Genomic DNA, 22,750 nt, shown 5'->3' on the forward strand with positions numbered 1-22,750 from the left:
TAGGCTTCATGCAGATGTATTTGTTAAAACACCCCTTTATTGACTGTGCACAGTTATTAACAATTCACATTTCACTTTATCTACTGAGTGGAAGAGCATTTATTCTTTCATTAAAAAGTTAAGCCCTTAGGGCAGCAGCAGGGATGCAGAGCCTTCTCCTATAAACTGCACTGTCCAGTGAATGTAAAATGCTTCCATATTAATACAAAAGGGAAAAATAAATAAAACAAGTGCATTTCCCCCATCCTCCATCATCCCCTTGCTGCTGATATGCTCCTGTCATTTTATAAAATGCCAGCATGTAAACAGTTTCTACACTGTTCCCATACTTCCATCAGTCAGAAGAGTAAGGTAACCATTTATTTACTGGGCACCACCTAGTTCAGAACGTCTGTAGGGCCGGGCAAGGCCACTGTCAAAGTCTTTAGGAAGATGCCATCTGGACAGAGTAGGTGGCGGATCATGAAGGCATCCTCCAGCATCCAGCACCTTGCTGCTCAAGTTTCTGGAGCTGCTTTTCAAGTTTTGAGATGTCTACTCGATGCATCATCAGAAACTGGCCATTCAAATGGAAGACAGGGATGTCAAATTTATACCTTTCATACCAAGCAGAGTTTTCTGGAAGTGTGATGTCCACCTCCTGTAAAATAACCTGAAATGGAGACAGACTAAAGCTCTGTATTTTAGAGAGCACAGAATGATACAACAGCCACAGTGCCAATCTGATGCCCAGATGAGCTCTCATGCTGAAGGGTTTTGCTGTTGTCTGCCTATCTGAGGTCCTAAGTGAACTCATGTCCCTGATTTCCACAACTTGACTGATTTCGTTATATTCCTTAACTCTCAGTTTTGCTCTTTTTCTGTTATACCTATTACATTCAGTGTTGGGTCACTACTCCATTCCCAGTGAAATAAAATATGTCCCAACTGGGAAGCTGAGGAATCAGGACACATGCACTTTGCACATAGGGATAGGAAAGGCATCATGGTTTGCTACAGGAGAACACTTCCATGGAAATGACAAGAAGAAGATAAAATGAATGGGGACACAAGTTTAAAGAAAGCATGAATATTGCACCTGCTAGTTAGCTTTGGTTCATATTAAGAGTCAGAGTAAGAAAACCAGTACCGCTCAGAGAAAAACACTTAGGGGTAATGAGTTTTGTGGAAATTAGCATTGAAATCTCTCTCTGAAGAACAGAAAGAAAACTTAAATGAAAAATCATTTAATCTTTTCCCAAAGAAAGGATCCAGGCAGATAATCTACACCACATACACTATCCATTCCATATACATAAAGGCACACCACTGTATTATGCAGGTTTCCCCTGCTTTTCGAAAGCATTCACCAGGCCACTTGGCTATTACAAAAGACCTACATTAGTACCTGTTTTGCTAATGGAAAAATCTGAGGACTTTTGCTTTTATGAAAAAAGATGAAAAATGAAAATAGTGTTCAGTGTTGGTTTTGCCGTTCTGTAGGCAGTGCCTACACTGAGCAGTGAGAGTGGCACCACCAAGCTCCTTCCCTTGGGGCCTCCTTGCAGCATCGTAACACCAAGCCCCTAGAGCTTTGAACTGTGTGAGCATCTGTGCTTTATCTCAGTTTATTCTGTGTATCCATCAGCAAGAAATGTCCTAAAGTACCAGAAAAGCCCGAGAAAGGTTATTTCTTGGGTCTGGGAATGATAAAAATTTTTTTTCATAAATGAATGTTAATTGCTTCTTTGCTTCACTCCACTTGGGCATGTGAAGTTTGGATAGGAATGCTCTACTTTCAGAGAGTGGAGGGAGAAACCAGTATTACCCTGTTTTTGTAGGGCTCCAGTGTTTCCTTGGCTTCATCACAAAGGGGGCATGGATCCTACAGGAAGGAAAAAATAAAGCCATTAAATTCAAGGAATGGCATGTAGCCTGACAAAAACCACAAGAAGTAGATTATACTTACTTTAAAGGATGTGTTTTTTTTTAAACCAGGTTAATTATACTGTTTTATTTCCAAAGCAAAACATTGCCATAGAATCTTATAAATAGCTAGTGTTTCATATAAGTGGGCTGTCAGCATTTTTCAGTTGTTCTGCTTTGATTTTTCACCATAAATAAATCTATTTATACATATATGTATATACACATATAATAAATTTAGATGCTTACCTTTGTTACACACATACATGTATAAACCTGTCACATATACATTTACATACATCTAAATGTATTACATACGTGTATATGTAGATACATAAACATATACTACATTTAGATGCTTACATTTTATGTCACTAGCTTTATCTGATGGATATCAGGGAAGATTATTTTTCATTGATTTATAGTTGTAGGGCTTTGTCCTTCCTGTGACAGGAACACTTTTCTGGCCTGGCTGACATCACCAGAATTGCTTAAAGTCTATTTTGAAATGGAGGCATTGAGCTTTGCCTGTCTGTTTCTCCTCATCAGTCCACAGGAATAAACTCATTGAGATGAAGTTAGATAGTGATTGCCCCACCAACAAAAAGGGAGAAATCTCTATTTACTTCAGGTGATGATTGTACCAACTCTTTAATGGTCTGCCTGTTTTCTCATTGCAAGTGTCAGCAATAGCCTTCCCAGGTTAATTCTCTGCCCGAGGAACAAGCAAGTTTTAGTGCCGGTTGTCTGTATTCTTGAACCATCTAGTGGAGAAGTCTTTTGAGAATGCTGTGGATCTTTGGCGGATTTTAAAATCTCAGCTCTAGGGGCGCCTGGGTGGCTCAGTGGGTTAAGCCGCTGCCTTCGGCTCAGGTCATGATCCCAGGTCCTGGGTTCGAGCCCCACATCGGGCTTTCTGCTCAGCAAGAAGCCTGCTTCCCTCTCTCTCTCTCTCTGCCTGCCTCTCCGTCTACTTGTGATCTCTCTCTGTCAAATAAATAAAATCTTTAAAAAAAAAAATAAATAAAATAAAATCTCAGCTCTAGACTCCAGGAACAGCTACTAGCTATAGGTTCTCTTGCATGAGCTCAAAATAGACTCACCATTACCGATGCTTATATAAAACCTGCTTTTTAACATAACAGGAAGAGGTGAGATGTTATATAAAAGAAAGGCCCCTCCTCCAGTTTAACTCCCAGCTTGTTTTGAAATAAGGACCCAGATCATCAAAAGGCAGTTTTTCTTCATTAGGGTCTTTCTGGCCCTAACTTCCTGGTTCAGAGAATTAGGCTCATCATTTATTATAAGCACCATCAAGAAACAGATTAGGGATAGTCTGTAATGTTTTAAAGAGAATCACATTGAAATTTTCTAAGAAAATTACAAAAAGTCAACAGAAGATTTTAAAAAGCAAAAGTTGTTAGAAAAAGAACAAGCTAAAGAAGTACCAAATATACCAACATTTTGCTTTTATGTTAAAAAAAAAAAACTTCAGTTGAACCTAGATCACATTTTCTGTTTTGTTTTTGTAAACATGGACATTGGTGCACATTATTCTGTGTATATGTATTTTTATTAGGAAAGGTTCATCAACTTTTAAAGAGGCCTATGAACTGAAAAAGGATTAAGACTCAATGGTCTGGACCATTCAAACTTTCTTCTCTAGGACTTTCCACAGCACCAGCAGAGCAGGTACTTACTGTTCCTAGAATGGAATGGACGTTCATTGGGTTAGCCATCCCACTCCCCTTTCTTGTAGGAAGAATGCTGTGATTTTGCCTCAGAAAAACTGCTCTTGGCATGTGGCTGACTGAATCCCTGAACAAAAAGGGTAGAACACCTGACTTAGGCTGAGACAGTCAGTGTATCATATCCCTCTTGACCACAAATGGCTCAGGGATTGGCTAATCTTATATACCTAGTAACACATACCAAGGATTCAATATAAATTTTAAGCTAAATGAAAGATTAGTGTGGCTCTCCACTCCCCAGATGTCTATGGCTAACTTGGCCATTATTCAAACTGAAAAATAATGCATAATAGTTAGACTGAGTGAGCACCACTAGCCTTAAGGGATTATTTTATTTTTGTGGCTAATTCTCATATGCATTTCCCATATGTAGACACAGATAATCAATTATTTTTATTCCATAATTTCCAACAATACAATATATACTATGGATATGAAAAGCAGTTTAGATAACTATTCGCAACAAGAAATTCAATTATTAAAAAACTATTTTAAACTTTGTTATTAGAGAGCCATTAGATATTTTAAGATTGCTAAAGATTGCCTGAAATCTGAAAAACATATCAAACAAGACAAGTTTTTTTGCTTGAATTGGGAATATTATTCCCTGAGGTTAAGTGTTACCCTATCCTTTCTTTCTTTTTTTGATTATATATCACACAAAGTAATGTTAACTAGTAAAAGGAAATCAGTGATATTTACATTACAAGTTTCAGGGGAAAAAAGCTCTTAAAATTTTTCAACTTTAAGTTGGTGAACCTTTCCTAATACAAAATTTTCAGTTTTAAGTTATGGCTTAAAACTTGTGTTAGGGATAAGAAAACAAGGACAGTTGTACTTGTCAATCCTTGTTATTTGTGGCTTTCATATTTGCAAATTTGCCAGTCACTAAAATCACCAAAACCAATATCTGTGGCACTTTTGTGGTTATCTGCAGACATTCGAGGATATGCACAGAACAGTGAAAAATCTGAGTCACTGAGAGAGCACATTGCCAGCGGAGGTCGAAGAAGACAGTGATCCGACTTACTGTTTCAGGTCTCACACTTGTCAACAGCGTCCTTTTCCTGATCTACTGGGTGTCATGCTTTTTGCATTTTTGTGTTTTTTGTTGATTTGGCTATTTAGAATGGTCCCCATGTAGAGGGCTGTGTAGTGTTGTGCATTGTTTCCAAGCATAAGAAGGCTGTGATGCGCCTCGTGGTGAAAATACTGTGTTAGATAAACTTTGTTCAGGCATGAGATATGGTGCTGTTGGCCCTGAATTTGGTGTAATGAATCAACAATACATAGTAAATAAAGTATCTTTAAACAGAAACATATGCCAAACAAGGCTATGTATTGATCAGCTGACAAAATGTGGCCAGCAGCTCACTGGAGTCTAACCATAACCTCCCCTGGGAGCACTGGTTTAGTTCACTAAATTAGTTCACTAATTCAGTGTTTGTGGTGACTTTATGGAACATAGCCATCACAAGAATTAATTATGTTTCTAAGCGATGTATTTATAAACATCATCTCTCTTCTGATAGTTCTTCCTTCCAATGCAGAGTTTGGGAGACTATTAAATATATTAGTTTTCCCACTGAAAAGTGTGAGACAATAAGGCATGTGGGTAGAAACCAGGGTTAGTACCATTGTAACTGCAACTGTAAAGCTGGGGGACAGGTCTGAGGACAGCTTATTCCATTGCTTTCCTTTCAGCGTTTCCCCATCCCTCTTCTTAAATGTACAACTTTCTTCAGACAACAATTTAACACCTTTTGTTTTTGAAGTAGTAATTTTACTTTTTAACTCTGTACCTTTGTAAATAAGGTCAGCACAGGAAGAATGGTCTTCGAGGCAGAGAGATTTCTCATGAGGAGTTGAAGGGAGTATTTGGCAAGATGTACGCTATTTCCTTGAAACCAGAGCATCTTAATTCTGCCAAAAGAAAAATAGACCGATAAACTTATGTGCCCTAGATTTTGCTGTTTATAATATGATCAGTAAGCTGCAAGCCTATGATGGAATTTGATGACTTGAGAATTGCTTCTTGGACTCCAGGAGTGTCAGAGAGGCCCAGATGTTTGGCAAGTCTCCATGATGCCTCAACATTCACTGTATTCCAAACAAAACAGAATTTAGAATGGGAAAATATCCATATTTATGGATGAGCTGTGTGCCTAATCACTTGGGTTCTGCAGGCAAACTTCATGGGTTTGTTAATTTGAATACAAAATTAAATTTCACCTGCAGGTTGTGCAGCATCCTGATGATTCCCTAAAATGGGGAGGTTTCCTGAGATGGTTCTTACCTGCAGAGATAGCTTATCTTGTTGGCAAGCATTCAACAACACACAGCCACCTTCATGGTAAAGAAACAGTAAGTAAGGAGCACAAATCCCCAACTGACGGTTAAGGTTGTCACTTAGGAGATCCATGCCTCACTCTGCTGCAAAAGATGGGGAAACACAGAGTTGTACTAAGAGGACCTATAGGGGAGAGTTAGGTTGAGTTGACTTGTCAGGAGCAAAAATCTACTCAACTCCTTAAGTATTTTAAAAGGAGATTGCCATCATTTTTAAAAACATACACAAGTGTACTAGTGTTACTACTGGAGATACTCCAACACGAACAGCTTGGTAATAGCAGCATGTCAAACACTAGGCTTTGAAGCTCCCTCATCTTGCTTCTTTGCTCGACATAAGACAGCCTACTTATTCCTATTCTACTGAGCCTCCAGCTTTGTCCTTAAAACTACAGATATGATAATTTCACTTTTAAAACACATATGCACTGTTGACTTTATCATTTATCAATATTCTCAAAATGAATTCATTCCTGGGATCTTCATTTCTTAACTTTGCTTTCCAACTTCATCTTACTTACCCCTCCCTTATCTTGGCAAGCAGCAGCCACAAAGATTCCCTTTCTGTTCCTTGAATACCTAAAGACCATTTCTTTATCAGGATCTCTGTACTTGCTGTCCTTATGCATGAAAAGCTCTCAAGTAGCTTCCCCTCATTTGGCCTGGGTCATGCCTTAGTGACGACCTTACCAAGGTTGGCCGGCCCACCATGCTCCATCCTTATGCCTTGCTATGGTTTTCTTTTATCTTTTACTGCCTAAAATGGCTTCTTTACCTCTGTCCCCCTCTATTATAGTGTGACTTCCATAGGAGTAGGTACTTGTTTGCCCCACTATCCCTGAGCATCTATAATTAAGTTGGCACATAGTAGGTATTCAGATATTTGTTTGAATATTTGAAGTATTGGAGTGAACCTTTCTCCACCTTTTTAGTCTCCCCTCTAATCCTAACCAGACACTCAATGTGCACAGCAGTCACTAACTGAGCATAGCTCATGTTATAACTAAACGTTAGTATTCTTCAGGGTGTCCATAAGACTGTGGGCCAGGGCCCTACAGTTGGTTCCAACCCCTTCACCACCAGCTCTGATCTCTGCTCTTCACAGAGAATGACTATATTAATTATGTGCTAATCTCTAGTGCTGACTAGGCTTCTTAGTGTAAGATTAGCCTTAAACTCATTTCAAACAGAATGATACGATTTTAGAGAAAAAATGCCAGCCCTATCAAACTAGTGTAAAGACCACAGGACAAAAAGATTGGATTCTGATCTGTGAAAACAATAATCTTTCCTTCACTCTTAAACTCATAGCCTTCCACTTCTCCCTGGATCTCCCTGCTAACTGAATGATCTCGATAACACATAAAAGGGAATGTGATGAGCACTTTGCAATGATCTGCTACCCACCATTATTCCAAGATGGAAAGTGGATCCAAACAATTTTACAGTACGCTGTGCTACTCGCAATTAAGTTTTAAGCCCTGGTATACACATTTTTTTTTTATAAATTAAGCAGAATCAGCAACTCCAATAGGTGAATGTGGTCAGAGACCACAGCTTCTAAGCATGGCTTTGTCTACACAGGATATGAATGAGGAGGGATGGTAGACTACTAGCCATTTTTACATTAGGTAAAAATTTTTGCATCCTTGGTTTTGGGAAAGCCCTATAATCACAGTGGCACATCTTCCTAGGGAATAGAATTAAAGGAGCTGTGCTATAGGGGAGAAAGAAAACAAAAAATTAGTTTTGTTAAAGACAGAAAGATAGTTCTTGGAAATGAGAAGGATTGAGCCATTTGTGGCAGTGACCTAAGACAACCACCAGGATAGTGAACCACAGCTGCATGCTTTTGGTGGAGGGATTTAAGATTTATTGATGTCTGGCTGGTAAGGAAAGGAGAACTTAACTGCTTTTACCTAGCTGAGTTGAGACTGAGGTGTTAAGGCTTTAAAAAAAAAAATTCACATTCACAAAGGAAATCTGCTTCAGTATTTCCAACATGACAAAACACAGCATGTGGTCTTGGTTGCACCCAAGACAAATAAAACCTGTCATAGTAAACAGAGTTGCTATTCATTCCAGATTTGCTGGAATATTTGTTCACCCAACCCAGAGAGCTGAGTCTTCAGTGATGCTGCAACCATTCTGTTTAAAATTAGTTCTCTTTCCACTGTTAGACCCACTTCCACCTTATTCCTTATATTTAATCACTTAAACATGGCACATCTGTTTACGGAGAAATGCATTAGCATTATGCAGTTTTACTACCTGCATATTTTCCGAATGTCCTAAGGCACATGCATTTTACCACATTGTTAAATTAACTTCTTTCTTTGTAAGCACTGTATTAGAATATTATATTAGAGTATGATATTTAAAATGCTCCCTATACCTCTCCTGGGCAGAAATAAGATCTGAAGTCTAAAATTCTGAACACAGGAGTCCAGTTAGTTCTAGAAATAAACGAAAAATGATACACCCCATTTGCCACTGCATCATACTCTTCTTAGAATATTTTACTAACTCTGTAAACCCTAACACTATTGCTGTCAATGTCACACTCAGTGAATCATGCCTTCTTGAAGTAAAAATCTTAACACAGGCTACTCTGTCAATGTGACATTTTCATTAGTTCTATTATTTTTGAGCAGTATCTCAGCATTATAAAAAAAATACTCTGAAAGGCAGTTTCTGCCTGGTAGCTCATGACTTGGGAGAGGACAACACCTTTTTGATTATGTCATTGAATTTAGTCATGAAACTTGTGTCCTTACTACACACAGACACAATTTCATCCTTTGTATTTTGTTACATGCCTCTGTGATATGAGCAAAAAGAGCTGTGTTCATATCAAAGAAGCACAAATGGGTCACCTTTGTCATAGACAAAAAAAAAAAAAAAAGTAAAAGGCATAAGACTGGATTTAGAATGTGCCTAAAACAAATTCCACAGCCTAACAATAAAGATGGTGACTCCTGCTGTTTCAAGTCCAGGCTGCTCAGAGGCGTGGATCAGCCTGACAGAGAAAGGGAATGCTGGCTTTTCAACAAACTGAGGCTGACTCCAGTGGGCTTTACGGCAGAATCAAATACAGCATGGGGGAGGACTGATTGGACCCATTCAGCCCTCCTTGAAGCCAAGATAAGGAAGATAACTTAACTTTATAGCATTTCCCTTGTGAGGCACTCAAGGGCATACGATTAAAGCAACTGATTACAGTACAGAGAGAAGCCAGGGTCGTTTGAGCCTTTATTAAGGATTATTCATTTCTTGCATGAGGAGCTGCCCAGACTAGGGCCGCATATCACTTATGTAGGGCCCCTGGATTCTTCAAACACTGCATGTGTCTGATTAGAAGAGAAACAACATTGTTCTCGCTTGAGTAGAGAAACTGACCTTCACTGACCAGAATTTTTATTCATACAAAGCATCCTTTGGCACGCCAAATCTCCAGGCTCACATGATCCCTCATCAGTAAGCTGCAGTGTTAGTTCATGAGCATAATGAAAAAGTCTATATAAGCCCAGGTACTGCCTTGGTTATTAACAGGTAATGTTGGAGCTTCACAAGAGTATAATGTAAATTTAATGCTGAGCTGACATTAACCAAACACTATTACAGTAGCTCCTGCTGAACGTGTGTTCCATGAGGAGAGGCTCAGGGCTTCCGTTTAGTCATCTGTGCCATATGAGATGTTAAGCCCTCATTTCACATTCATTACCATCTAAGTTAATGTTTCTATTTTTACCCAAGTGACTAGAAACAATCGTGTGTATGCACACATGCACACACACAAATATACCACACACCTATACTGGGAACAAAAGCCCATCATTCTAGATTACTGAAAATTTATGTAATGAGATGAGGTTGCTCTTAGCAGACTTGTCTGGGTCACTGGGCTCAACCTAATGCAGGGAAACAGGGACACATGTTGCCACCCCAGTGCCCCTCTGTCTCTCTCCCCTTTGTCCAAACCTCCTCTTCTCCCAAACAAGTGGGAGCCTAGCCTGGGATTTGGGTGACAAGAAGAGGCAGCATTAAGGGACATCCCCAAAGCTGAAAATGAAGCAGATACTATGACGCGTCAACTCCAAGGAGCTAAGCAGGGCAAGAATGAGGCTACAGAATAGAAACAGGGAGTGGGACCCTCACTCACTGGCATAGGTGGGATCGCAGGTGCTTTTCTAGCTCTGTAGCCTCAGCAGCCAGAGAACCAGGCCAGCGGGACTGCCTGAGAGGTGGAGCCAGCTGAGACGAGATGTGGCAACAAAGATCCAAGCCAACCACCCACCTGTAGGCCCACTTGTACATGGTGTCGTGCTCGGCTTCATTCTTTCCTTCTTTATTTAAATTGAGGTATAATTAACATAACATTTTAATTAGTTTCAGGTGTACAAACACGATTCGGTATTTATATATATTGTGAGACAATCACCACAGCTTCATTCTGACCATAGAGTTTGACTGCTGATTTGATCCCACATAACACATGAAACCATGCCCCAGACCTGGGGAGCAGGAAACAGCTTCTCACATCACACATCCATCTCACTCCCTGTAGCTTCTATTTCCAGATTTCAGTGCCAACAGATTTGTTCACCATACATGGGCCAGAGAAGGCAGTAGAAAATCAATCCCAGAATGGAATGACTGGTCACATGAGTGCTTAGGAACAAAACCCTATTTTCTTTCCCTTCAGATTATTACCATGACAGTGAGATTTCCAAGTGTCTGGATGTCTCTATTCCACTGTTTATACTCAATGGTGCTACGTTACTTTGCATTCAACACACTGTTCTGTTAAGTTCTTTAACTGTTTGAAGGGTGGGTATTGCCAAGACACTAAGATTACAATTTCACTGAAGGTTTTCTTTTTTTCTTTTTTTTTTTTTAAAGGTTTTATTTATTTATTTGACAGAGAGACCTCACAAATAGGCAGAGAGGCATGCTGGGGCGGGGGGAAGCAGGCTCCCCACCGAGCAGAGAGCCCAATGCGGGGCTCGATCCCAGGACACCGAGATCATGACCTGAGCCTAAGGCAGAGGCTTTGACCCACTGAGCCACCCAGGCGCCCCTCACTGAAGTTTTTCAAATCTACCACTTAATATGTGTGTTCTGTTCCTGTATCCCACCTCCTTCAAATTCTCTATAAAATTAAACCATTTTTTTTTCTTCATCCTGTTTAGTGTTTAGCCCATTTCTTTCCCTCCAAATAAAAGTCACAAGGAGAAGTCACGTCCACATACTAGATGCAAGCAACAGGAATAATAGAGGGATATACTTCAGTGGATTCAGAAGAAGGTAGTTCAGTTCTAAACTGGAACAGTATAAATACAGGAGTGATTGCAACCACGACATCTATTGTGCACCTTTAAATGCTATAAGAGAAAGGAGGATACTGTGGGCTGAGGTCAGAGGTGGTTTCACAAGAGTAGGATCCCAAATCATCTAGGATTTGGGTATGTCCAAAAAAGGGGAAACATTCTAAAGGTGGTGTGAGACACAAAGGTGTTGAAGAAGGAGTGCCATGGTCTGTCTGATGGGAAGCACTGAAGGGTTTTGAACGAGAGAGTGTTGTGACAAAAGCAGTGTTTTGGAAGACTGATCTAGCACCAGCATGCAGGATGGACGTCAGAGGAAAGAATGGAGGTGGGAAAGAGAGGTCATTTAGGACAGCCTGGGTGTGGGAGGAGAGTCACCCATTTATTCCACAATTATCTGATGTTTTCCATGTGTTAGAGGCTCTTATAGGTGCCAGGTGCAGTGGTGACCGGGAAAACAAGGTACCTGTCCTCCTGGGGTCCGTATTCCAGTGACATTAAATCAAACAGTATCAGAGAGTGACAAGTGGAGGAGAGGGAGTAGACAAGGTGGCATGATGGTAACTGAGGCAGGTCCTTGAAATAAGTACTCTGAGCTGGTGTCAGGTTTGCTGGGACTAAAGGCTAAGAAGGCGCAAAAATCTGAAGTAGGAACATTTTGGAGAGAGGAATAGTAAGTGCAAAGGCTTTAAGGTGAGGACAACCTGAACTTACTGGAAGAAACGAACAGGACCATATGGCTGGAGCAGATTAAATAGTGGCAGGAGACAGGGCTCAACAATCATCTGTGGGGTCACATCGCCTAAGTACTCACAGGCCATGTTGAGATTTTAATTACAATTAGATTTAGAAGAAGGAGGTGACATGAATCTCATATACATTCTATTTTGTTTATTTATTTATTTATTTTTAAAGGGAACACAAGCAGGGGAAGTGGGAGAGGGAGAAGCAGGCTTCCCGAGGAGCAGGGAGCCTGATGCATCGTTTGAACCTAGGACCCTGGGATCATGACTTAAACTGAAGGAGCCACCCAGGCACCCCTTATACATCCTAAAAGATTACTTGAAGTGCTGTGTAAAGATGGATTGCATGGTTGGGGGGGGCAGGGACCCTGTTAGAGGGCCACTGCAGTAGTCAAGGTAAGAAAGGATGGTGCTGTGGACAATGACAGAAACGGGGCCAACAGATCTTGGCCATGAACTGGATGTGAGAAATTGAAGATGCAGTAAGGACAATTCCAGCTTGGGCCTTGAGCCTCTGGTTGGGTGGCAGCGCCATTTACTAAAATGAGAACAACTGAGGCATAAATAGATTGAAGAGTATACAGGACTGAGAGCTCCGTTAGGGACAAGTTGGAGCTCATGGAGAGAGTGGCATATACAGGTTTAGTATTCAGGAGAGGAGCTAGGGCCGAAGACAAAAATTTGAGACTCCGTCAGTTTAGGGACTGTATTTACACCTTTGAAACCAGATGAGATAATCTAAATAATACAGAAAAGGAAGACGGCACAGGACAGATCTCTGAGGCAATCCAACATTTAGAAGTTGTGTTGAGCAAGCAGAAGGAAAGGCTGGTGAGGTACAATGCAAACCGGAAAGGTGTGTCATCACAGAAGCCAAGGGGAAAAAGTGCTTCTAGAAGGGGAACGGGGTGGTGGAAGAATCTACCACAAATCAGATGGGAGGAGTCTGAGGGTGTTTCAAAATCATGAAATCTTCGAACCAAAGCCTACCCTTAAAGTGAACTGCCTATCTGGTTTTTGCCTAAAATAACACCTTAACTAAAAGTGGTTATTTCTAGTGAGGATGGAGGCAGTGCGTTGGAGAAGAGTGAAGGCAAAAGTTGATTGGGTATCTTCAAAAGAGATAATCAATGTAAAAATCTCTGTATCAGTTACAAAGCAGAATAGAGAAATCAGCTTTAACATTATTACTAAAATAATGCTAAAAGAAAGGTATTATTATTAATAATGATAATAATAAGGAGCGCCTGAGTGGCTTAATCATTTGAATGTCCAACTCTTGATTTCGGCTCAGGTCATGATCTCAGGCTCATGGGATCGAGCGCTGCATCAGGCTCCCTGCTCAGTGGGGAATCTGCTTGAGATTCTTTCTCAAATAAATAAATAAATCTTTTAAAAAAGCAATTATGATGATGGTTCTCTTGACTGAAATGTGGTTTTACTGGCTTCAAAAGTAAGATTTAAATCTCTACTATAGCAATCTCAGAAATAGGGAATTGCAAAGCTGAAAAATATTTCAAACAGAAGTCGCTGAAAATTTCAGACTATGGGTATTACTTACGTAGGAATTTCTGAGACAGTATATCACTGATTAAGAACCAGCATATTTATCTTCTCAGGATGTCACTAAGTCCATGTAAGTCTGCTAATATCTTGGCATCCAGTACTGGCTTAGCTTCCTCAGGCTTCAGAAAATTACAGAAAAAAAAAAAAGAAAATTACAGAACAGGACACTGAAATCTAGTTTTCGAGGAGTCAAGGTTTCCCTTTGATAGGTTTGGGACAAACCCTTCCAGTTGCCCTTCCCAATACTTGCCTTTATATTTTCAAAGATTAAAAAATTCATCCATTTTACCAGTTGAGGACATCAAACCATGTACATCAAACCCATGTACATCAAAGCTGCCTAGGTAATGGTAAAGTTGGATTTTATTGTCTTTCAAGACAGAACTTGTTTCAAAATAATTTTGAATAACTTGTGTAGAGAGGTCAAAATAAATGTTATGTAAATGTAAATAAACACAGCTCCTGCTAAATCATCAGTCAGGGGAATTAAGCACCAATGGGATAATTCCTCATTTAAGAGTTTCAGAGTCACTCCTCATACAGTTTCAGCAGAAATTCAGCATGTTTGAATTCCTGGGTGCATTTTTGGGTGAGGATTTTATAAATATAAACCCCAAAGACAAGCAACTGCCCCTTGTTAGTTTTGAAATGCCGGGCAGTTCCTCATCTGCTTCAGCTTCAGCTTCATCAGCTGGACAACAGAGATGCTAGTCCTTGCCCTGTTCTCTCATTTGACAGAGATGGGGAGAAACTGTGCCCAGAGGCTTTGATGTCAAATGCCCTGCTGATCGGAGAAGGGGCTTCACACACTGAAGAAATGCCATGGCCATAACCCGGGGCTTTGGAAGTCCCCAGAGAATCAGAAGTAGTTTGCAGCTGAGGGAACCTAAAATGCTAGACCATCTAAAGAGGACCAAAATTCACACAGAGATCCAGGCAGAGGTGTACAGGCACTTGCTCGCTGCACACTTGCTTCTCCAGCTCCTCAGTCATAATCAGGAAGCCCTAGCATCCAAAAAGACCCAGTAGAGGAGGTGACGTTAGCCTTGCCAGGCACTCATCTTGCAGCTGAGCATCTGAGATGGAAAAGCACCTCCAAAGGGGAACGATGTATTTTTCTCTTACTGTTTGACACATTTTAAAAATATTTTTTAACAACAAACCCTCATCATCTCTGCATTCTCCACATCCAGAAGCACCCCTATGTTTGCCTCATAAGATGACAAATGTGAAGTGGAAGGGGAGAAGAATCTTTAGTGTAAACAAGAGTTTGTTTTAGAATCTTTGGACCTTAGCAGTCACACTTTCCAGATCATTGCTTTAGAGGAGTCAGCTTGGTAATGGGCTTGGTGCACATGAAAATGTCAGGGGAGGATTTCCAGAAAAACATTCAGCTGAGAAAACGATAATGAAGATGCTAATCAGAAACAGTAGTGTACTGCTACCATACACTCCCTCTAGAACCCCAGGTGTCCAGAGGCGATTCTGGACTACTTCCTCTTAACACACTAGGGCTAGTACACACTGCACCCCTCTCTCATCCCAAAGACACTGACTCAGCATTTGGCCTTGAGGCATATTCTGAATTCAGAGTTGTAGCAATGTTCAGTACAATTACAACATAATGGCTGCAAAGCTGTTCCTGAAAGCCAAGAAAACCTGAATAATGTGGTTGGGTTATATCATACATGAGGGCTTAATAGAGTTAAAAACCAATTTGAAAATTCCTTCATTCCATAAAGATGGCATTAAGATGAAGGCAAAATCATTCTAGTTCAAGGGATGGGAACAAAGTGCATAAGGACTTATGCTGACTCCTTTCCACATTATCCTTCTTAACTAAAATGACCCATCCCCTTTGAAGATATCTCTGGTATTTAATGCTGACCCAGAAAGAAGGCAATTTCATTAAAACATCTTAGTTTTATTGTAACCAGCTAGTAATGCCAGTTTCCTTGCTATTTACAAAGCACACAATCCCATTTCCAAAAACAACTATTTGCGATTCAAAATCTGCCCACCCAGGGAAGGTCATCCATTCATCACTAATACCCCCACCATTTCCAGGTCACCTTGCCAAAGAGATGAATTTATCTTCATGACCACACAAGACCTGAAAGATTTTTCATTCATTTTTAGCCATTTTGTAGCAAATGACTTTGGAAACTTTGAATTACTAAATTTGAGCATTTTCTTCGACTTGTGATACCAACAATATCTAGGCCTGGCTCAATCTGAATGTTGGGAACCATATTCTCTTGAGGTCGTGCACCCACAACTCTTGGTGATGTCAGATTCTACAATCCTTGGATCCCATTCTGTTACTTAACACTTATGGGGATATCTTAATATTTTGGAACTGGGAAGTGACTTCAATGATCTCCTTGTGTTATGGATAAACTAATGTCTTCCTGAAACCTTCCATATTGCATTTTTTGGTTCATCTTTCTGTATTTTTTTCCTTGAAAAATGGCTTATTTTTATACATAATGAGACCAAAACAGAATTTTCAGAACTACAAGGGATCTCCAAGTTCAACTTCCTTTCTTTAAAAACAAAAACAAAAACAAAAACAAAAAAACCCTCAGAAAGCTTTATACATAAATCCTCAACATACCAAACAACTGGTAGCACATTGTGTTTAAAGATTAATTTAAGGATGGAGAGTGAGGAAAGCCTCTGCTTCAGACAGCAGAATTCTTTTATTTTAAGAATGAGGTTCTGGTCTCTAAATCTAAGAAGATACAGATCAATTTCATTTTTGAACGTGGAGTAACAGAGCTGAACTTAGATCTCTTTTTTTCCACTCTCATGTCCTAGGCTGACTCAGCTGACTGAATTTCCATTAAATAACACTATCCTTTCTCTTGGCTGACTGGAAGAACTATATGTTTTAAAAAGTAAAGAGTTAAAAAAATCAAATAATTCAATCTCATGTCCTCCCTCCTGACTAAACTAGAAGCCATTTCCCCATGATTAGTATGAAAAAGTACAGGAACAACGAAAGGAAGTTCATTTGTTTCCAGGAGTAATGTTCTGGTTTCTGCTGCAGTCCCACTGGCAACAGAAGGAAGCAGTGTGTTCCACAGGCCTGCTCCATTATAACACAAAAAGCTGTCAGTTTTGAACTCCTTGGGAATTTGAGCAAAGCAGAAAAGATGATAGTGGCTTTCTTACAATATTATTTGGGCAACCTAGCCTTAAAATAGTGACCATACATAGATTGTCTCTCCTTAAGGAAGGACCAAATGAAGGTATTAGTGACCTAGGTAAACTCGTAATTTGGTATACCTTCACAAAAACAGTCTTCATATATTTGCTCAACAAGTCTTTGGGTGAGGAGTTGAGCATCGAAGGCCTGAATGGAGGGGGAGACAGGGCTCCTGAAGCCATTCAACACAACTCAGGCCCTATAGCTGATCAGGACCCAGCTCCTTGGAAGGCAGTTTGGTGACCATCTGTAGATTCTCAAATATGCATTTCCCTACTCCAAGCTGTTGATCAAGGCATTAATAACTGCAGTATTTATAACTGTATCTAGTAAGCTCTTGAAAGGTTAATGTTTTATATAATCCTTTTCTCTACCTGTTGTATTCCCAATCACATTATAGATCCAATTGCCCTTCAGGGACACTGTGTTTTCATTTCTGTGGCATATACTGAGTGTTTGCAATGCGTCAGGCACTGTGCCAGGTATAGAAACATGAGAGTGATTAAGATCCTTTCCCTGGGGGCACCTGGGTGGCTCAGTGGGTTAAAGCCTCTGCCTTCGGCTCAGGTCATAGTCCCAGGGTCCTGGGATTGAGCCCCGCATCGGGCTCCCTGCTCAGCGGGGAGCCTGCTTCCTCCTCTCACTCTCTCTGCCTGCCTCTCTGCCTATTTGTGGTCTGTCTGTCAAACAAATAAAATTTAAAAAAAAAAAAAAAAATCCTTTCCCTGCCCTTTAGGACCCTACACCTTGCACAGAAGAAAAATTTACAAATACAGTACTGCAGTGGTGAAGCCTATAGCAGTTAAATGGTTATTACCAGATACTAAGGATGAAATGCTCTGAAATCCTGGGAGATGGATATTTTCTTAAAATAGAAGGTATCTTGAATTTTGCCTCCATCTCTAGAAACCTTATCTTTGGTCAAGATTAGAATAAAAAGAGAGTGATGTTTCCATGCCTCCAGGTTCCTGTAACTGTAACTGGAATATTAGGGATGTGGATAATGATCTATGAGACACTCAGCCCAAACATCTCATTTTGCATATTTTTTCTCATATGATTTTGTCCCTGAACTTGCTATGTGATATTACTAGGAGAAGGATGAAGGAAGCCTGCCTAGTCCCTGCTACCTGTGTGGATTCCTGGATCCAGATAGTTTCTCCCCTTCAAAATAATTGCAAACAAGATTAAAACTGCAATCAGGAACAATCCCAGCTGGCTTCTGGTTTCCTCTGATGTACACTCCTTGAATAAAGCAGTGGCAAAATTAGATTTAAAATAAGGAACATAAAAAACCTCCATACTTGTACCATATTACCTCAGGGTCCTGCTATATGTGAAACACCAAACCCTGGCATTAAAGTAACTGAACGCATCAGCCAGCTAGAATATGCATACATTATGAAATACAAAAACTTTAAAAAATAACTTATTTTGAAGGCATATCTCCACATTGCCTCCAGGTACTTAAGAGTACAAGAGAGCCAAGACATCTGGGATAAAATAGAAATACAGTCCAATAAATTCCCGAGTTGGAAAATCCTCATTTCTATTACCTTACCTGCCATCAATCCATCTAAATAAAACCACATAGCCACATTTTCTTCTAGTGAAAGAGACAAAAAAATATTGATTCTTCCTCAGCAGGCAGTCACTACTGACCACAGAAGGTATGAAGAAAGAAAATCTGGGGAGACTGCCTGTCTAAAGCACCAGCCCCACCAATCTTAATTTTCCCAACAGGAACTTTCTGGTTCCACCCAATTCTTCAGCAGAACGGGACTCAGGTTATCAGGCTATGACGTTCCACACAGAACCATGACAGCTGGGCCTTACCCTGATGTTACAATGATCACTTAGTATTTCCAGGGAGACTTTCTTTTCCAAGTGTTTCAAATCTCACTGTATGTAGCTCCAAATATTGATAAATATTGGTTAGAGAGTTTCATATGCATTTGCATAAGCTATTCTTCATATAATTAGTAAATGAAGGGTCTGCGGCCTATAACAGCTACCTCAACTTGTACAGTGGCATGCACACTGAGACACTGGTGCAGTGGCTGCTTCACCAAGGTAATGCGTAGATACAGGAGCCCTGCTTATATCGGGAAATGTGCTAGAAAGTGTTGGAGGTATAACAGGTTCTAGACACTATTCCTATCCTGGAGGAGTTTATAGCTTGGGATCAAGCTGGGCCATAATGTGTGTGTGTACACACACACACACACACATATATTTAAAGTGCTCTACAATATGAAGTACTACATGAAATAATATTAAGAAACAAGAACAACTATTATCCTGGCAAAAACCTTGTTAAAGACAGTATTAGAAACAGGCACTTGCCTTTTCCCATTAATAATTTCACTGGGAATTCTTTACCTCTGGACTTACTAAAAAAAAATTGTATGAGTTGGTTTTTATCAGGGGTGGCCGACAAGGCTAAGTATTTGTTGAGAACTGTCTCTGATTTATTCTCACGTTGTTCACCACCCAGGGGTATGCTTTTGCCAGTAAAGCAGAGAGGAGGTTCCCAAACCCGGGACTCAACAACGTTCCCTGCAGCACCTTTCAACCTTTTCACCCCCAATTAAAGGTCAACATGGCTGCTCAAAAATATTTATTTAAAAAGGCAGTCATCTCAGCGGCCTGCCAATTGAGATTATATTGCCACTTCACAGAATTCAATTAAACCCCGGATGGGGCTTCTGTGAAACACTGGAATTAGCGTGAAACTGACATGCTTTCTGCTTCCTCTTAAAAAGCTGCCTTTTCCCGCTCGTTATTTTGTTCCCTTCCCAGAGCGCCGTCACTTGTGCGGCGCGCGCGCACAGACACACACACACATGCAGACACACAAATGCCTATAATCTCCCCCCGGAGGTTCATGGATTTATGGCTCTCGGTTTAATTAAATTCCCTCTAACGACAATCGAAATTGGCAGCTTGCACTCCAGCTAAAGGTTCGCGTGCCCCGCCTCCCGCCCCGGCGCCGGCTCCGGGCTGGGACCAGAGCTCCCACTCCCTGCCGCCATGTCGCCCGCACCCACCTGAGCCGGCCGCCGGCTAAGTCGCCGCTTCCGCTCCGACCCCGGCACTTCCGTCTGGACCGTCCCGGATCACGCCCCGTAGCTCTCACTTCCGGCGAAGCACGCCAGGTTTTGGCGGTCCTCCCGGGGTCGCACAGCCAAGCAGGTCGCATGTTTATAGGGTGGGCCACCCCTGGGCAGTTTCTCAGGAAAAGAGAGACGCAGTAACGAAGGCCAAATGTTTTTAAAAAAAAAAAAAAAAAAAAAAAAGGTGCCTAGCCTGTTTGAGGACCACTTAATAAGAAGCCAACTTTGAAAATGGGGAGTTCAGGCCCTTAACTCTTACCTGTGTTCATTCACTCATTCATGTAATGTTGACTGCCTTCCTCCCCTTGGTCCCGGCTGAGCTAGGTTATGGGGAACGAGGTGATGAAACTGGCAGCTGTATTCTCCCCAAACTTAAAATTAAGTAAGCAAGTCACACATTAGGAAGTAATCCTTTACGTAGGCCATGAGTTCAGTGAGCTAAATACATTGAAAGGGAAGGAATGTGAACCTTTAAAAATTAGGTGGAAGTGATCTGCCTGAAGAGGTAGCTTTAGGGTTGGGATGTGAAGCGCCAGGTGGGGCAGGGACGGAGCTCTCTAGGCCTGTGGAAGTCGGACTGGAGGGAGCCGGGCACCAACAACGCATAGAAGACTAGTATGGCTGAGGCATAGAGTGAGTGGGGAGAGAGGTGCAAACAGGCCACATAGGGTAGGCAGGAGCCTTTTTTTCAGTTTTGTGCTAAGGACAGCTGGAGGAATTTTTGTTGTATTCTTTTTGTTTGTGTGTTGGAAGGGGTTGAACTGATTGCCTTTCCTTACTGAAAGGATCACTCATCCTTGGGAAGGAGATGAGAAGGGGTTGGGGTAGGTGAGAGCAGAGTGCCAGCTGAGAAGGCAGGAGGCCCCTAAGTACTCCAGGGCTGAGGTGTGGGGGCTTGAATGGTGATACTCTGAATAGAAAATGATACGTAATTATAAGAGCAATGCTTAAAGCTAACATGGATTGCTCACATCAGCTTTATACTCATTAACTTGTTTAATCTGGGGAACCATCCTTTTAATCATTATTGGTACCATTTTGCAGATGAAAAAATAATAACTTTCCTTAATCTCAGAGCTAGAAAATGGCAGAAATGGGATTGCATCTCATCCTGTCTGGTGGCAGTATCTAAGAGCTTACTACTATATACTCAATTTGTATTTAGTGATTTTTATTTTATTTTATTTTTTTAAGATTTTACTTATTTATTTGAGAGAGAGAGAGTGAGAGCGACCACAGAGGGAGAGTGGGAGGGAAGCAGACTCCCTGCTGAACAGAGAGCTGATGCAGGGCTCTATCCCAGGACCCCAAGATCTTGACCTGAACAGAAGGCAGACACTAAATTGACTGAGCCATCTAGGTGCCCCATGTATTTAGTGATTTTTAAAGAAGATACAAAACAAACCAAGGTCAGGAATGCATTCCCTAAACAAACTACACTGATGATGTGATATTGTTGGAAGAAACATCTAGAAAGTAGAGTTTTCAAATTTGTACTTTATCTCTACAGCACTTGCTGATAGCAAAAGAGGGGAATTTATGACTGTCAGTAGACTACCTATGATTATATTTGGGTTGATACACTCTGATAAGACCTAATCCCTTTCTGAGGGTGTGGGGGAGGAAAAAGTACACTCCACCTAACATTGCTGATAAAATATTTTTAAAGAAGTTATTTTGAGTCTAGTTATAGTTATAAACACCTTAATGGAACACACATAACTCACATTTTATGGAGCGATGGAAAAGCTTCCTAGGAATGCAACTTCAAATCAGCTTCCACATCTCATTTCTTATTAGAAAATAAAATAAATTGGATTTATGAAACCTGATTTCATCCACTGAAGGAAAAGAATGATGTTACCAAAGGCCAACAGTGAAGTCTTTTAGCATTAGTTATGGGTAAATTTCTTTAAGGAGCCAAAAATTCACAAAAATCTTCAGAATTTGAGTTTAATTAGTAAGACTTAATTTGGTTGTTCAGGTGATGGTGCAAGGTGTGGTACCTCCACAGGATTGTTTGGATTAAGGGCACAAGTTGAATGAAATGGCTGAAAATCCCCAAGAACTCACTGTAGTCCATGCCCAGTTATTCAGGGAGTGCTTGGCTGAATGCCAAAAACTCAGAGGACAAGCTTAGCCTCTAGGTGGTAGGCTCACAGTGCTGGGCATATGAGCTTGTCTGGGAAAATGTCTGGAGTCTGACTGGGAAAAATTATAGCCTCCAAAATTAGAAAAGGAAAACTGCCAAAGCAAAATTAATCAACATTTATTAAATGGTCACAAAATATAATACTGTGTCAGCTTCATTAATTGCTGGATTTAATGTTCATAACAATTGCATTACATTTGAAAACAGTTTTAAGATGAGCTCCTCTCACCAACTGAGAGTTCCTAAATATATATGATGAGTGTTAAGAAATCACAGCACATTTTTAAAAGATTTTATTTATTTAATCACAGCACATTTTTAAATGAGTTACTCTAGCTGAATAATTTCAAAAGAAAAATTATAAAATTTTTATAGCAAAATAATTAAATGTGAGATGAGTACACGTACTAACATGTTTGAAATGATGTGAAAGTAAGAGCCTTTAGAGAATATAAAGGTCTTAGTATAGCAATAGGTCTTGTACATTTATGATCACTCCAAGCATGCTTGTCCTAGGCATTTGACCTATATTTTGACCTCTAGGTCAGGGCTCCAATTTGAAGCTCTGCCCTGAGATGATGGCTAGGATTGGTGTCAGGATCTCTCACATGAGTTGAGTTCTTCTGTTAG

The 22,750-nt window shown here is 40.5% G+C and overlaps 1 protein-coding gene across 3 annotated transcripts; it reads right to left on the reverse strand.

Moving 5' to 3' along the window:
- Nucleotides 1-19,981, reverse strand: C5H5orf63 (chromosome 5 C5orf63 homolog). 3 transcript variants are annotated; one of them, XM_047729953.1, is made up of 4 exons: nt 19,903-19,980; nt 5,459-5,579; nt 1,808-1,864; nt 1-652 (listed from the first exon to the last, which is right to left on the reverse strand). In XM_047729953.1, the coding sequence occupies exons 2-4, from the start codon at nt 5,570-5,572 to the stop codon at nt 461-463; spliced, it is 363 nt and encodes a 120-aa protein (XP_047585909.1). In that variant the 5' UTR covers nt 5,573-5,579; nt 19,903-19,980; the 3' UTR covers nt 1-460. The 3 variants fall into 3 exon arrangements, with proteins under 3 accessions (XP_047585909.1, XP_047585911.1, XP_047585910.1); XM_047729955.1 differs by lacking the exon at nt 19,903-19,980 and adding an exon at nt 13,637-13,760; XM_047729954.1 differs by lacking the exon at nt 1,808-1,864 and having other exon boundaries at nt 19,903-19,981.
- Between the last annotated feature and the right edge of the window lie 2,769 nt (nt 19,982-22,750).

The sequence above is a fragment of the Lutra lutra genome, chromosome 5, assembly GCF_902655055.1.
Source record: "Lutra lutra chromosome 5, mLutLut1.2, whole genome shotgun sequence".
In the NCBI taxonomy this organism is placed as follows: Eukaryota; Metazoa; Chordata; class Mammalia; order Carnivora; family Mustelidae; genus Lutra; species Lutra lutra.

Excerpts from the sequence above, each read along its gene's own strand:
- C5H5orf63 (XM_047729953.1), bottom strand. The coding sequence starts at position 5,572 with ATGCTCTGGTTTCAAGGAAATAGCGTACATCTTGCCAAATACTCCCTT. Across the intron at positions 1,865-5,458 it reads TGCTGACCTTATTTACAAAG|GATCCATGCCCCCTTTGTGA; the intron begins GTACAGAGTTAA and ends TCCTTCCTGTAG. Across the intron at positions 653-1,807 it reads TGGAGCCCTACAAAAACAGG|GTTATTTTACAGGAGGTGGA; the intron begins GTAATACTGGTT and ends TCTCCATTTCAG.